The sequence below is a fragment of the Neoarius graeffei genome, chromosome 11, assembly GCF_027579695.1.
Source record: "Neoarius graeffei isolate fNeoGra1 chromosome 11, fNeoGra1.pri, whole genome shotgun sequence".
In the NCBI taxonomy this organism is placed as follows: domain Eukaryota; kingdom Metazoa; phylum Chordata; class Actinopteri; order Siluriformes; family Ariidae; genus Neoarius; species Neoarius graeffei.
The window spans coordinates 44,790,273-44,803,648 of NC_083579.1; the positions used below are offsets into that span (position 1 = coordinate 44,790,273).

At 40.2% G+C, this 13,376-nt stretch overlaps 1 protein-coding gene across 1 annotated transcript in view; it reads left to right on the plus strand.

The window, feature by feature from the left end:
- Positions 1–13,376, plus strand: part of LOC132893852 (serine/threonine-protein kinase PAK 6) — a 61,203-nt gene that overhangs the window by 32,772 nt on the left and 15,055 nt on the right. The window contains exons 2-3 of the mRNA XM_060933009.1: positions 7,048–7,273; positions 8,473–9,138. Coding sequence (XP_060788992.1) covers positions 7,070–7,273; positions 8,473–9,138 — 870 coding nt within the window. The 5' untranslated portion in view covers positions 7,048–7,069. The remainder of the gene's footprint in view (positions 1–7,047; positions 7,274–8,472; positions 9,139–13,376) is intronic.

The window sequence follows — 13,376 nt, forward strand, 5'->3', positions numbered from 1 at the left end:
AATGCTGCTGAGAAATCATTGAGCTTGATTTTATACATAGTTTGCACATGATGTCACAGAGTCGGGGATTCCCTAGTGGTGGCCATCTTGTGGGTCAAGCTTACCGTATGGGTCACTGAGCACACACTGTAACACGTGAGTACAAAGTCTTCAAAAGAACCCAAGCAAGCTATTTAAAGCTAGCAATGGTGCACACCTGTTGTATTCACGGATGTCGTAATAGGTCAGATGATGACGTCAAGCGGAGCTTTTATGGAATTCCTACTGTACGGGAGCATGAAGGCGAGCAAACAAAGAAACTCAGCATACAAAGTAGAAATCTATGGCTTGCGAGAATCAACCGCAAGGATTATCAGCCTTCCAAACACAGCAAAGTCTGCTCCGATCATTTTATAAGTGGTAAGTTGTTTAAATAAACAATCAATTGTGTTTAAGTTTGTTTTAGGAAACCAAAACATCATGTAAACAATCTCTGGGAATGCCTAACTGGAACCGCTGAGTGTACGTTTACATTGTAATGTACACTTAATATCGCTCATTTGTCACGTTTCTATTTGACACTTGTCACTTCACTCACGCAAGGGTCATTTTTGAAAAACATTTTAGGTCTATTCTGTATGATTTGATTTGTGTTTAATCAACCAGGGATGCAAACAGCGCGCCTTTTGGCGGATGCCGCGTTTTTCACGGCTGAATCGCGCAGTTCCGATTTTTTTTTAAGGGGGGCGTTGGAGTATCTGATTATAATTTCAAAGTAAATTCTGTATTAAAATTACTAAATAAGCAAATCCGTTACAGTCCATGAAACAGGAAGTATAAGGATGAGAAAAAAACAGTTTAAATCGGAAAGCTGCGCACATTTGCGCGAAGCTGCGCAAATGTGCGCAGCTTTCCGATTTAAACTGTTTTTTTTCTCATCCTTATACTTCCTATGTTTCATGGACTGTAACGGATTTGCTTATTTAGTAATTTTAATACAGAATTTACTTTGAAATTATAATCAGACACTCCAACGCCCCCCCTAAAAAAAATCGGAACTGCGCGATTCAGCCGTGAAAAAGGCGGCATCCGCCAAAAGGCGCGCTGTTTGCATCCCTGTTGCATAACATTCAACAGTCTATTTAATGCTAGAATATATAAAGTTGTATATATCAGACAGCCTTTAAAGTTTGATGAAGTCAGTTTCAGGCTTTGGAGCAGGCTTTGGCAGTTTCAGGCTTTGGCAGCCCTGCATAGTCACTTGAAAATGCATCTTTGTCCACTTTGTAGGGGTCAATTCCCCCAATCAAGGCCAGTTTGGCTGCATACCGTTGTCGTGAGATGTCGTCTAATGTATCTATATACTTCTGTTTGCTTGATTTTGCCGACATTGATCTTTATTTTAGAAAACTGACTATATAACTTCATAAATTCGTCCGAGATAACGTAGCCGGTAATGGCGATGGTCCGTTTTGTTTGACCCACAAGATGGCGGCTGGAGGGCTTTCCCCGGAATGCCGTGACGTCAGTGAAAACTATGCATACAGTCTATGGACGTGACGTGACCCTAGTGATTATTGATCGGCTGTCTCAGTGTCACCTGTGAAAAAACCGATCACGTTTTAGAAAAGAAAAGCAAAACCATCCACTTTCAAAGCTGCTTCATAGTCATGAGTAATGAGGACCTTGATAGAAATGTAGTGGAGTGAAAAGTATGATATTTGTCTTTCAAATGTAGTGACGTTAAAATAAGTTTCCAAAAAAAACCCCCACCAACCTTAAGTAAAGCACAGATACTCAAAAAGTGTACTTAAGTACAGTACTCAAGTAAATGTACTTTGTTACTGTTCACCTCTGACTATGTTTATATATTCCTGACTATTACTATCTGCCTGCACAATTTAGACATAACACGAATCATCAGTTAGTCATGTAGTTGACTTTGATTTTCAGTACTACAGCTTTTTCTGGGCATGTAAGCCAAAATGTTCTGCCAAATGTGCTCTTTTAAATTAAAGATTTGCTCAATCATGTTACAGCTTGCAGCTCAGTCAAATACCGGGGGTAGAGTCTCTTTTCAAGACAAAATACTGAATACTTTAAATGCAGAGATGTTACAAATTTGGAGAGTTTAAAGTTAAGGTATCCCTTTCTACATTAAAAGAGCACCAAGTCAAAAACATACAGCTAAAGGTCAAGTTTACACAAAGTGATAGAAATAAATAAATAAATAAATACAGAAAGAAAGAAAGAAAGAAAGAAAGAAAGAAAGAAAGAAAGAAAGAAAGAAATCCTCCTAATGCATTCTTAACCCTGAGGCAGGACGGCTCTTTGTGTACTGTGTGTCTATGTCTGTCACGGGAGCCTGGTATTAATGGACTTGCAGTCTTTCAAAGATAAAAATTACATTAATATAAGGTTTCATATTTAGCATTCACATTAGATTTTATGTAGTTACCAAATGGTTTAAGGCAGCACCACCAACGGTTGTAAGAAAAATACACAGAATGGTATAAAGAAGCAAGGCTCGGTCTGATTTCTTTCTAGCCCAGAATGTAGATTCATGTAGTGACACTTGTGTGAACACAGTGTGAACGCTCCCTAGGTTTGGTCCTGGATGATCCTGGTCCATTTGGGCTCGTTTTTCAACCTGCTTTGTTGACATGTACATTACTTATAATCAACACTGATGGAGAAAGTGCATGTGAAATATGGCCACAGGTGTAATGAAAAAGGTGGATGATTAACTCTATCATCCTCCCCCCCCAAAAAAACCTTTAGAGGTGAAAAGTAGATAAACTAAGCATGTTGTCCAGCTATTGATAGAAAATAGATTTTTAGACCTCCCACACTGTCAGAAATAGGTGTACAGTAGGAGTCCATTTCTGTCCCCGAAGGTACAGTCTACACTAATGCACCCCCTAGGGCTCATTATTGGACCTCAAGGTAACTATGTGTACCATTTTAGGGCCAAGAAGATACATACATGTTCCCAAGCAGTACATAGAGGGTATAAATAAGTACCTTAGAGGGTACTGCTCCAGTGACAAGTCATTGTACCCCTAAAGGTACAATAATGAACTTTATTTTCTGAGAGTGCTTCTTACGTCATGACCAGTCATCATTGAAAGGGTGGGTGCAATGAGAAAACCTTAATCAAGCAGCTATCCTTCATTTCACATTGTAGATTTCACATCCAACTAATAGTGGCCATCTCAGACATGGAAGAAAATGGGTAAATAAATTTACATCCAGAGAGTGTGTATATATGTATATATAAGTTTCCGGTATATTCAGATGCATTGCATTTTCAAGGAAGTAGAATTGCAGCACTGAGGGCTTGAACCTATTTAGAGACAGGAGACATGGCATCCATTTTTCACAGTGAATTGCTTCTTGGTGAACTACAGTACGCTGGTTAAATTTCAAATTTCACAAGGCCCTAAATCATAGCCTACTTAAATGACAGTGCAATCTAAAAGGGCAACACGGTGATCTGGAAATCTGCAAAAAAGCTCCACTTAGAAACACGTTCTAAAATTCAAGAACAGAATAGGAACAAGTTGCCTTACTATTTCTAGAACACAGAAATATTTTAACACTACATTGTAAACAAACTGCATTTTCAACACATTTTAGAGAACAAGGCTTCTAAACAGTACCATCCATTGTATCTGGGGTAATATCTTTATCTTTTGTACTCTTAATATGTAGCTTTCATTTGGAAACATGAATATAATGAACCTTTTAAAAAGATTTAAGGTGTATATACATTCTATGTTATACACATATCAGCCATAACATTATGAGCACTGACAGGTGAAGTGAATAATTAACAGTTATTCCACAAAAGCGAGCCATACGTGAACTATAAGTCATGTATGATGAGACTGAGTGTAGTAACTGTTTTATTCTATCCACATTCACTGGATTTTGAGAAACAAAGCATTTTAATTTTTTGCAAATCTGATAAATTAAAAACTTTATACAAAATATCAGACAAAATCATTTTTGCTTAGAATGTAAACAAACTGGTGAAACGACAGTAGCAATTTGTGAAAAATGCTATAATAATTCTTGAAAAATAAAAAAATATGTTCTTACCATCACATACTTTTATTCGCTATTTTGTTGCTTTTTGTATTTTTTGGGTTTTCTTTTTTCTTCTTCTTTGTTTTTTTTAGCAGTTGGCAAACCAACTTAAAGGTGCATTACTGCCACCAACTGGGCTGGAGTGTGGAACAGGCGATGGGGGGGACGACTATATTATTCTTTTAGCAATTTCTGTTTCTTTTAAAGGTGGCACGGTGGTGTAGTGGTTAGCACTGTCGCCTCACAGCAAGAAGGTCCTGGGTTCGAGCCCAGTGGCTGGCAAGGGCCTTTCTGTGCGGAGTTTGCATGTTCTCCCCGTGTCTGCGTGGGTTTCCTCTGGGTGCTCCGGTTTCCCCCACAGTCCAAAGACATGCAGGTTAGGCTAATTGGTGACTCTAAATTGGCCGTAGGTGTGAATGTGAGTGTGAATGGTTGTTTGTCTCTGTGTGTCAGCCCTGCGATGACCTGGCGACTTGTCCAGGGTGTACCCCGCCTCTCGCCCATAGTCAGCTGGGATAGGCTCCAGCTTGCCCATGACCCTGGATAGGATAAGCAGTAATGGATGGATGTTTCTTTTAAATACTTGATAATAATTTTGGGGGGGTTGTGTTCAAGGAGAGTTTTTATTTCATCCTCAGTTGGTTCAGCAACATCCTCCGCCATTTTGTTTTTCTCTACTCACGGTATACAAGCTGATAGCCTAGTAGTAGAGTAGCCAATCAGAGTGTGCGATTGCTCATATCCAGTGAATGTGGATAGAATAACATTGATTGTCTCATTACAATGGCACAGTGGCGGCTGCTGGTTTTTAAAACAGGGGAAGCCCATTTTACACATTCATCATAAAACCTGTAGGCCGGATATCAAAGCATAGAAAAGTGTGCCCCATTAGCACAGTGAACTAGACAACCCTACCTAGTGGCAGAAAGTATTTTTGCTTGTACATTTCATGTTATAGTCTGGCTTGCCAGGCTAGTGCCTCATATCCTTAATCAAAAATATCAAACATTCAAAAACCACTGGCTATTCAACGAAGAGCCTTGAACATCATACCCTGATATGCAACACAGAGTCTTTAACATAACACCCAGCTGTGCAACACATCCTTGAACATCTTCTGCAACACAGTCTGGAAATTCATAACCAGGTAGGCTATGCAACACACAGAACCTTGAATATTATACCCAGGTATAACCTATAACACAGAGCCCACCATTCTCTTTACATTACTGAACAATATACACACTTCAGATTCATGAACATGAACACTATTTATACACAAATTCTGCCCTCCGCTCCTTTTCCAGAAAATGGTCTGTGACCCTGTCATACCAGCTGGTTGTGCTTTCCAGAGACTTTACCAATTTCTGTTAGCAGCTAGCACTGCAGATCCCAATAAGGCTCAAGCTAGCCTACAACCAGATTGAACTACAAATGAAATAAACGAGTGAATTCACAAATGATCAAACTGATAGAATGGATGAAAGTTAACGGAGCACAACAAGTAATATTTACATTTATTTACAGAGTAATGTACAGAGACATCAATGAGAAGAACCGTTTATATGAAAAGAAATTCGGACAGCACTTTGGCACACGACTACACTTTCTCGACATCCGCTAGGGACTGACTGATCATACTTTGGTGTTCCTCGCCAAAGTACCGCCCTCCTCATGTCTTTCAAACACTACCTCCAATAATCCTTTATCAGCCTGGCTTCTTGTCCCTCCCACTGTCTCGTTTAGTCCCAGAGAAGCCCGGCTTCCCTGGAAGTGACGATTTTGTTGATTTTAACCAATAACAACTAGCCAAAATTGGCTGTTCAGAGCCGTCTCGTAGACTGCAACGGATACCCGGCTGCCAGTCAGTGTTGCCAGATACTGCTGACGTTTTCCATCCCAAAATATATTCAAAACCCACCAAAATGCACTTAAAACCGCCCAATCTGGCAACACTGCTGCCAGTCCATAGAGCCCATTGAAACAAGAAAGGTTACAGCCTGGCAGCAAAGGTGATTCTCGTAGCGAACTGCAAGTTCGTCAGACATCATTCAAATAAGTTACAGGATAGTTATGAACATAAATACAATATTGGGCATATATTATGTTATGCAAGTTATTGTTTTAATGAGGATTCAACGTCGTAGATGCCGCAGTTTGGGGAGAGAATTTTAGGGGAAGCTCGGCTTCCCTTGTTGTCTTTGAGAAATCGCCCTTGCAATGGCACCTGTCAAAGGGTGGGCTATATTAGGCAGCAAGTGAACAGTCAGTTCTTGAAGTTGATGTGTTGGAAGCAGGAAAAATGGACAAGCATAAGGATCTGAGAGACTTTGACAAGGGCCAAATTTTGATGGCTAGATGACTGCTACTGGGAATGTTATTCACTTCACCTGTCAGTAGTTTCAATGTTATGGCTGATTGGTGTATAACATTGCAGTCTCCAGCTGCTAATTTCTGAATGCCTACACCAAAATTAGCAAACATATGTCATAATGTCCATAAAGTTGTTGGCAAACATCACATTTCAACTTTCTGTTGTTTGGTCTGCAATGCAGTCTGACATACATTACAGTAGCATTTAACTAAGCACAAACCATTCATCATGTAAGTGTTGTATGATGTCAATAAGGAATTAATGTTACAGTCGCTGTCCATATTTGGGTAGACAATGGCTGAAAACTTACTTAGCTTGCAATCTTTGTTATGTGTTGCAGTATGGTGCTGGATAAATGACATTTCATTCAAATGTATACAAACTGTATAAAGGAATGACAATAAAATCCAACTTGACTTGATTTGATATTTGAAACAAGAGTCGGATTAATTCATGAAGGAAGTAAAATCCCTTGGCTACACTTATGGTATGTTCGGAGAATGACCTAGGAGTGGTACAATCTTGTAGAAAATATCATATCTAAAAAATGTCAGTGTGAAAAGGTTCTATAGATTATGTAGTTTGTCTCATTTTGTACACAGGTTGGCAGTCTAGATCCCAACAATGTTCCGCAAAAAGAAGAAGAAGAGGCCAGAAATTTCTGCACCAAAGAACTTCGAACACAGAGTCCATACCTCTTATGATGCAAAGCTTGGGATCTTTGTGGGCCTACCAACACAATGGCAGAGTCTTATAGAGAACCTGCGAAGACCCAAACCCATGGTGGACCCCTCCAGAATAACACCGGTGGAATTAAAACCAAAGAAGGCAGGTATCATGATGAAAACAAGGAATTCAACTAGAACTGAAAGAAAAGAAAATCATCTCTAAATTTAGATTTGGCATATACTTTTAACCCATGTACTAAAGCAAATTTTAGCATCATGCTAGTCGTGTTCTTCAAAGCTATGGCAGTGTTTCTTTCCCTATGGAAGGTTCTTGAATCAAGTTATAGCTGAGTACTGAACAGCATAAAATCATTTTGCCTCCTTATCTGGGTTTGCACTTACAGTCCTGCTATATATACACTGACTCAATCGCAAGAATCCTTGGATTGCACCAAAGATTTATTTCTCCATGTTAGCAATTAATAATGGTCCATGCTGTGTAGCACTAGGATCAGAGTCAGGGATAAAAACTGCAGTTCCAAGCAAAGAGAACTCTACAGAGCACTAGAACATGACCATGGCAGATTTCCCCTTGGCCATAGTGTAATGATGCCTTTTCAGTAACACTGTACACAACAAGACATGACATGACAGACATGAAATAGCATTTATCCCCTGTCCACATCTGTGGTATTAAATGTTATGGCCTGCACTAAGGTTTTGGATTAGATATGGAAAATTATATCACACCTTCTATAGGTCATGTTGGGCTTCAAAGTATTGCTCTCACCTTAAAACACTGGATGAGTACACAGTTTATACTACTTTTTGGTTTCTCTTCCCTCTACCCTAGCTTAATTCACTTCAAGTTTGAATAACAGGCCACTGGGCTTTTTTCTGACAGGTTAACCAAGTCTGTGTATTCCTGAGCTGCACTGATGCTATGAGTCATGGCTACTTTAGGGTATATTTCTATCTCCCGTCAAGGACATAGTGACTGAAGCACATGGCAGCTGACATAAAATGTTCTTTGCGGCCAAAACCCCTGCCAGCTGGCTCTGAAATCGAGGTCGGCATCAGCTTTGAGAGAAAAATGCCTGAGCAAGACCAATAAGGTGCAAGAGAAATAGTGTACAGTCCTTATATTATTTTTAAACTCAATTTTCCTAATCCTCATGCATTTTTGCCAAAAGGAAACATTCGAACAAGATTTTCTTAAATTACTCGGAACCAAGAAGGTAGATCTTATACACTGTGTCCCAAAATAACCTTGCTTTAAGGAAGCATAAGCCCCAGTTGAATTCTCACTACTCCACTTGCATTAATCATAATGTCTCGCTGTCCCTCTCTTTTCCTCAGACGATTGTGCGTGGGACCTTTGTCGGCCATGGAGACTACATCTCAGCCATGCTGTCGGATATGAGCCGTCTGTCAGTGACCAGCTCCAACTCGCTGCGCAAGAGCAGCCCTTCAACACGCAAGAGAGCCCAATCTTTGGGCCGCCTTGGCGAGGTGATGGAGGGTGATGGCTACCAGTATGAGGACCTGGAGCGCACTGATCTTGACCCAGATTCCCAGAACCACTGGAGAGACCAGCTACGAAACATCCACAGTGAGAGCGGGACCCCATTTATGGGTATGAAGAAGAGCATTACCCTGGAACCCAATGGCATCTTGCCTAGAGCTAAATCTACTTACGAGGTTAATGTTAACTCACTGGAGGGACATCCTCCTCCTCCGGTCCTACCCATACCTCCACCACCGCCAATCCCTGTGCCACCCAGGCCAGTGTATGTGGGTGGAGATATTGGTAGCCCTAATGAAAGACTGATGATGAGAAGGGAGTTTCCCATAGTGCTGTCTCACAACCCAAGGCCCATCACCTGCTTTTATAGTCCAACTATACCCATGCAGCAGGGACAAGGAGAGAGTGGAGGGTTTAACACAGATATAAGGACTGCTGACAGGCTGCTGGTTCATCCACAAAACAGCCCTGGGAGACCATACTCTTCTTATGACCTGAAGGTAAACAACATTTCAAACCTTAAGCTTGTTTCATTCTGGAGACACTCTGAAGAGCAACACCAACAACCAACATATACAGTATCATCTGTATTTTTAATACACAATTAACTGAATTCTACTGGCTAGCAAATCATCTCATAAGTCACTTAGATGTTTAATATTTGAGACTTTTAAAGGTTTTGAATTTCACATAATAGAAACAGTCCTTGCTTGACCTGTCTCCAAGGATGAAGACAAGCTTGATTTCTGGTCTCTTCAGTTGTTTGCCTGTACGAAAGCCTAGTTGTGTTGGATTGACTAGCAAAATTATTTCCTGAGGCAGCATGTCATATGAATACGTTGCAGGTTCCCACCGCTTGTCCTGGAGTACTCACAATCCTCCAAATGTTAGTGTTTTCCCTGCTCCTTAGGAACTGCATTCAATAATCCTAACTATCCATCCATCCATGATCCATAACCACTTATCCTGTGCATGGTCACGGGCAAGCTGGAGCCTATCCCAGCTGACTATGGGCGAGAAGCAGGGTACACCGTGGACAAGTCGCCAGATCATCACAGGGCTGACGCATAGAGACAAACAACCATTCACACTTACATTCACACCTATGGTCAATTTAGAGCCACCAATTAGCCTAACCTGCATGTCTTTGGACTGTGGGGGAAACCAGAGCATCCGGAGAAAACCCACGCAAACACGGGGAGAACATGCAAACTCCACACAGAAAGGCCCTCACCAGCCACTGGGCTCGAACACGGAACCTTCTTGCTGTGAGGTGACAGTGCTAACCACTACACCACCGTGCCACCCTAATCCTAACTAATTTAACTAATTAGAATTATTTAATGGACTGTCATGAGTTGGCATGGGTGTGTAAGAACAGGGAGAACACGAAAATGTGCCGGACAGGAGGTACTCCAGAACCAAAGTTGTGAACCTGTGTAATAAGCCACATCCATGGTTCATGACGATGTCATGGTACATGATTAATGTCAACCCAAATTTTTTGAGAGATACACTCATGCACAAACTTAACTTTTTTTCAAGATTCAAACAATCTAAATACAAGACAGTTTCAGATTAAAAAAAGAAATCAACAGTTTGACTTCAGTATTTTAACATGGTACAACAGTTGCCTTCTTATGAAATTAAAAAAAACAGATCTGAAAACGTTAGGTCTGTTCAAAAATTCAAATATATAAATCTGTGTTTTTCCAACATTATACAGTAACTTGTCTGCCTGCATTTGGCCATTTATTTGTTGCATACACTTTAGAAGTTTGCCATAGTCATGTGTCATCTATGCACAAAATGAAAATTCTTTCTGTTTCCTAATTCTTTTGTGTTTTGAGGGCAATTTAACATTGCAAAGATTAAAGTAATATTACAAAGGATTGCACAAGGAATTTAGGAACATTTTGTATTCGGAAGAATGATGCACAACCTTTGCATTACAGGTCTGCATCTCTGCATCCTGAAATAAGATGAAAACTTTAGGCCTGCCTTAACAGGAAGCTACAACAGGATAGTCCCACTATTTGTTATCAACCTTTAGAGTAAACATACATGCAAATATAAATGTGACATGTGTAACGTACCAACACTGGGTCAGACACATGACGTCATACATCTAAGCAAACTATAGCAGAAACCCCAAAGTAGCTGATACCACACCTTACATAATACTGCATTTAGGATTTTATTTTTAATCAGATTGTGCTGCTAGAAAGCATACAGTGGTGCTTGAAAGTTTGTGAACCCTTTAGAATTTTCTATATTTCTGCATAAATATGACCTAAAACATCATCAGATTTTCACACAAGTCCTAAAAGTAGATAAAGAGAACCCAGTTAAACAAATGAGACACAAATATTATACTGGGTCATTTATTTATTGAGGAAAATGATCCAATATTACATATCTGTGAGTGGCAAAAGTATGTGAACCTTTGTTTTCAGTATCTGGTGTGACCCCCTTGTGCAGCAATAACTGCAACTAAACGTTTGCGGTAACTGTTGATCAGTCCTTCACACCGGCTTGGAGGAATTTTAGACCATTCCTCCATACAGAACAGCTTCAACTCTGGGATGTTGGTGGGTTTCCTCACATGAACTGCTCGCTTCAGGTCCTTCCACAACATTTCGACTGGATTAAAGGTCAGGACTTTGACTTGGCCATTCCAACACATTAACTTTATTCTTCTTTAATCATTCTTTGGTAGAACGACTTGTGTGCTTAGGGTCGTTGTCTTGCTGCATGACCCACCTTCTCTTGAGATTCAGTTCATGGACAGATGTCCTGACATTTTCCTTTAGAATTCACTGGTATAATTCAAAATTCATTGTTCCATCAGTGATGGCAAGCTGTCCTGGCCCAGATGCAGCAAAACAGGCCCAAACCATGATACTACCACCACCATGTTTCACAGATGGGATAAGGTTCTTATGCTGGAATGCAGTGTTTTCCTTTCTCCAAACATAACGCTTCTCATTTAAACCAAAAAGTTCTATTTTGGTCTCATCCGTCCACAAAACATTTTTCCAACAGCCTTCTGGCTTGTCCACATGATCTTTAGCAAACTGCAGACGAGCAGCAATGTTCTTTTTGGAGAGCAGTGGCTTTCTCCTTGCAACCCTGCCATGCACACCATTGTTGTTCAGTGTTCTCCTGATGGTGGACTCATGAACATTAACATTAGCCAATGTGAGCGAGGCCTTCAGTTGCTTAGAAGTTACCCTGGGGTCCTTTGTGACCTCACCGGCTATTACACGCCTTGCTCTTGGAGTGATCTTTGTTGGTTGACCACTCCTGGGGAGGGTAACAGTGGTCTTGAATTTCCTCCATTTGTACACAATCTGTCTGACTGTGGATTGGTGGAGTCCAAACTCTTTACAGATGGTTTTGTAACCTTTTCCAGCCTGATGAGCATCAACAATGCTTTTTCTGAGCTCCTCAGAAATCTCCTTTGTTCGTGCCAGGATACACTTCCACAAACATGTGTTGTGAAGATCAGACTTTGATAGATCCGTTCTTTAAATAAAACAAGGTGCCCACTCACACCTGATTGTCATCCCATTGATTGAAAACACCTGACTCGAATTTCACCTTAAAATGAACTGCTAACCCTAGAGGTTCACATACTTTTGCCACTCACAGATATGCAATATTGGATCATTTTCCTCAATAAATAAATGACCAAGTATTATATTTTTGCCTCATTTGTTTAACTGGGTTCTCTTTATCTACTTTTAGGACTTGTGTGAAAATCTGATGATGTTTTAGGTCATATTTATGCAGGAATATAGAAAATTCTAAAGGGTTCACAAACTTTCAAGCACCACTGTATATCCAGGTGCCTATAGAAATGCTGTATATAGCTTGAAAGTGATGCTGCAGCACTGAGTGTCTTTCACACATTTTCTGCCCTGCAGATCACTTCCCTTTTCACAATGCATTGAGAATAATGTGTAATTAGAGAATTTAGTGTTTTCATGTTTACAGAAACCGATAATAACTGACAAAGACAGAACCTTGGTGAAAGAGTTCATCTGAGGCCAATGGAATAAGTCAATATCCTCTAGTAACCATAAACAAACCTGTAACAAATTTAAGGCCTTTCATGGATGAACAAAATGCAGCTGCCGCTGCTGGAGATGTTACTTTCAAAATGTAATATATTACTTATTGCTTATTATTAAAAGCAATAACACATTTATGGTATGAGTTATTTCTTTTTTTAATTTCACAAAATACCTTCAAATTAATTAAATGAAGTTATAAAATGGCTTGGCATTACAGAGTAGTTGACTAAATTAAACAAAGCTTTATTGATTACCTTAATGATGATATTTCTTGGCGGTAATCCAAGGTGGTAAAAGTACCAAAAGTACTGAAAACCTATTCAAGTAAAAGTGCAATAACTCATCTAAATAAGTACATTTTTTTATGTACAAAAAATAAAACTACAAAAAAAAGATCGATGAAGGGGCGGCACGGTGGTGTAGTGGTTAGCGCTGTCGCCTCACAGCAAGAAGGTCCAGGTTTGAGCCCCGTGGCCGGCAAGGGCCTTTCTGTGCGGAGTTTGCATGTTCTCCCCATGTCCGTGTGGGTTTCCTCCGGGTGCTCCGGTTTCCCCCAAAGACATGCAGGTTAGGTTAACTGGTGACTCTAAATTGACCGTAGGTGTGAGTGTGAATGGTTGTCTGTGTCTATGTGTCAGCCCTGTGATGACCTGGCGACT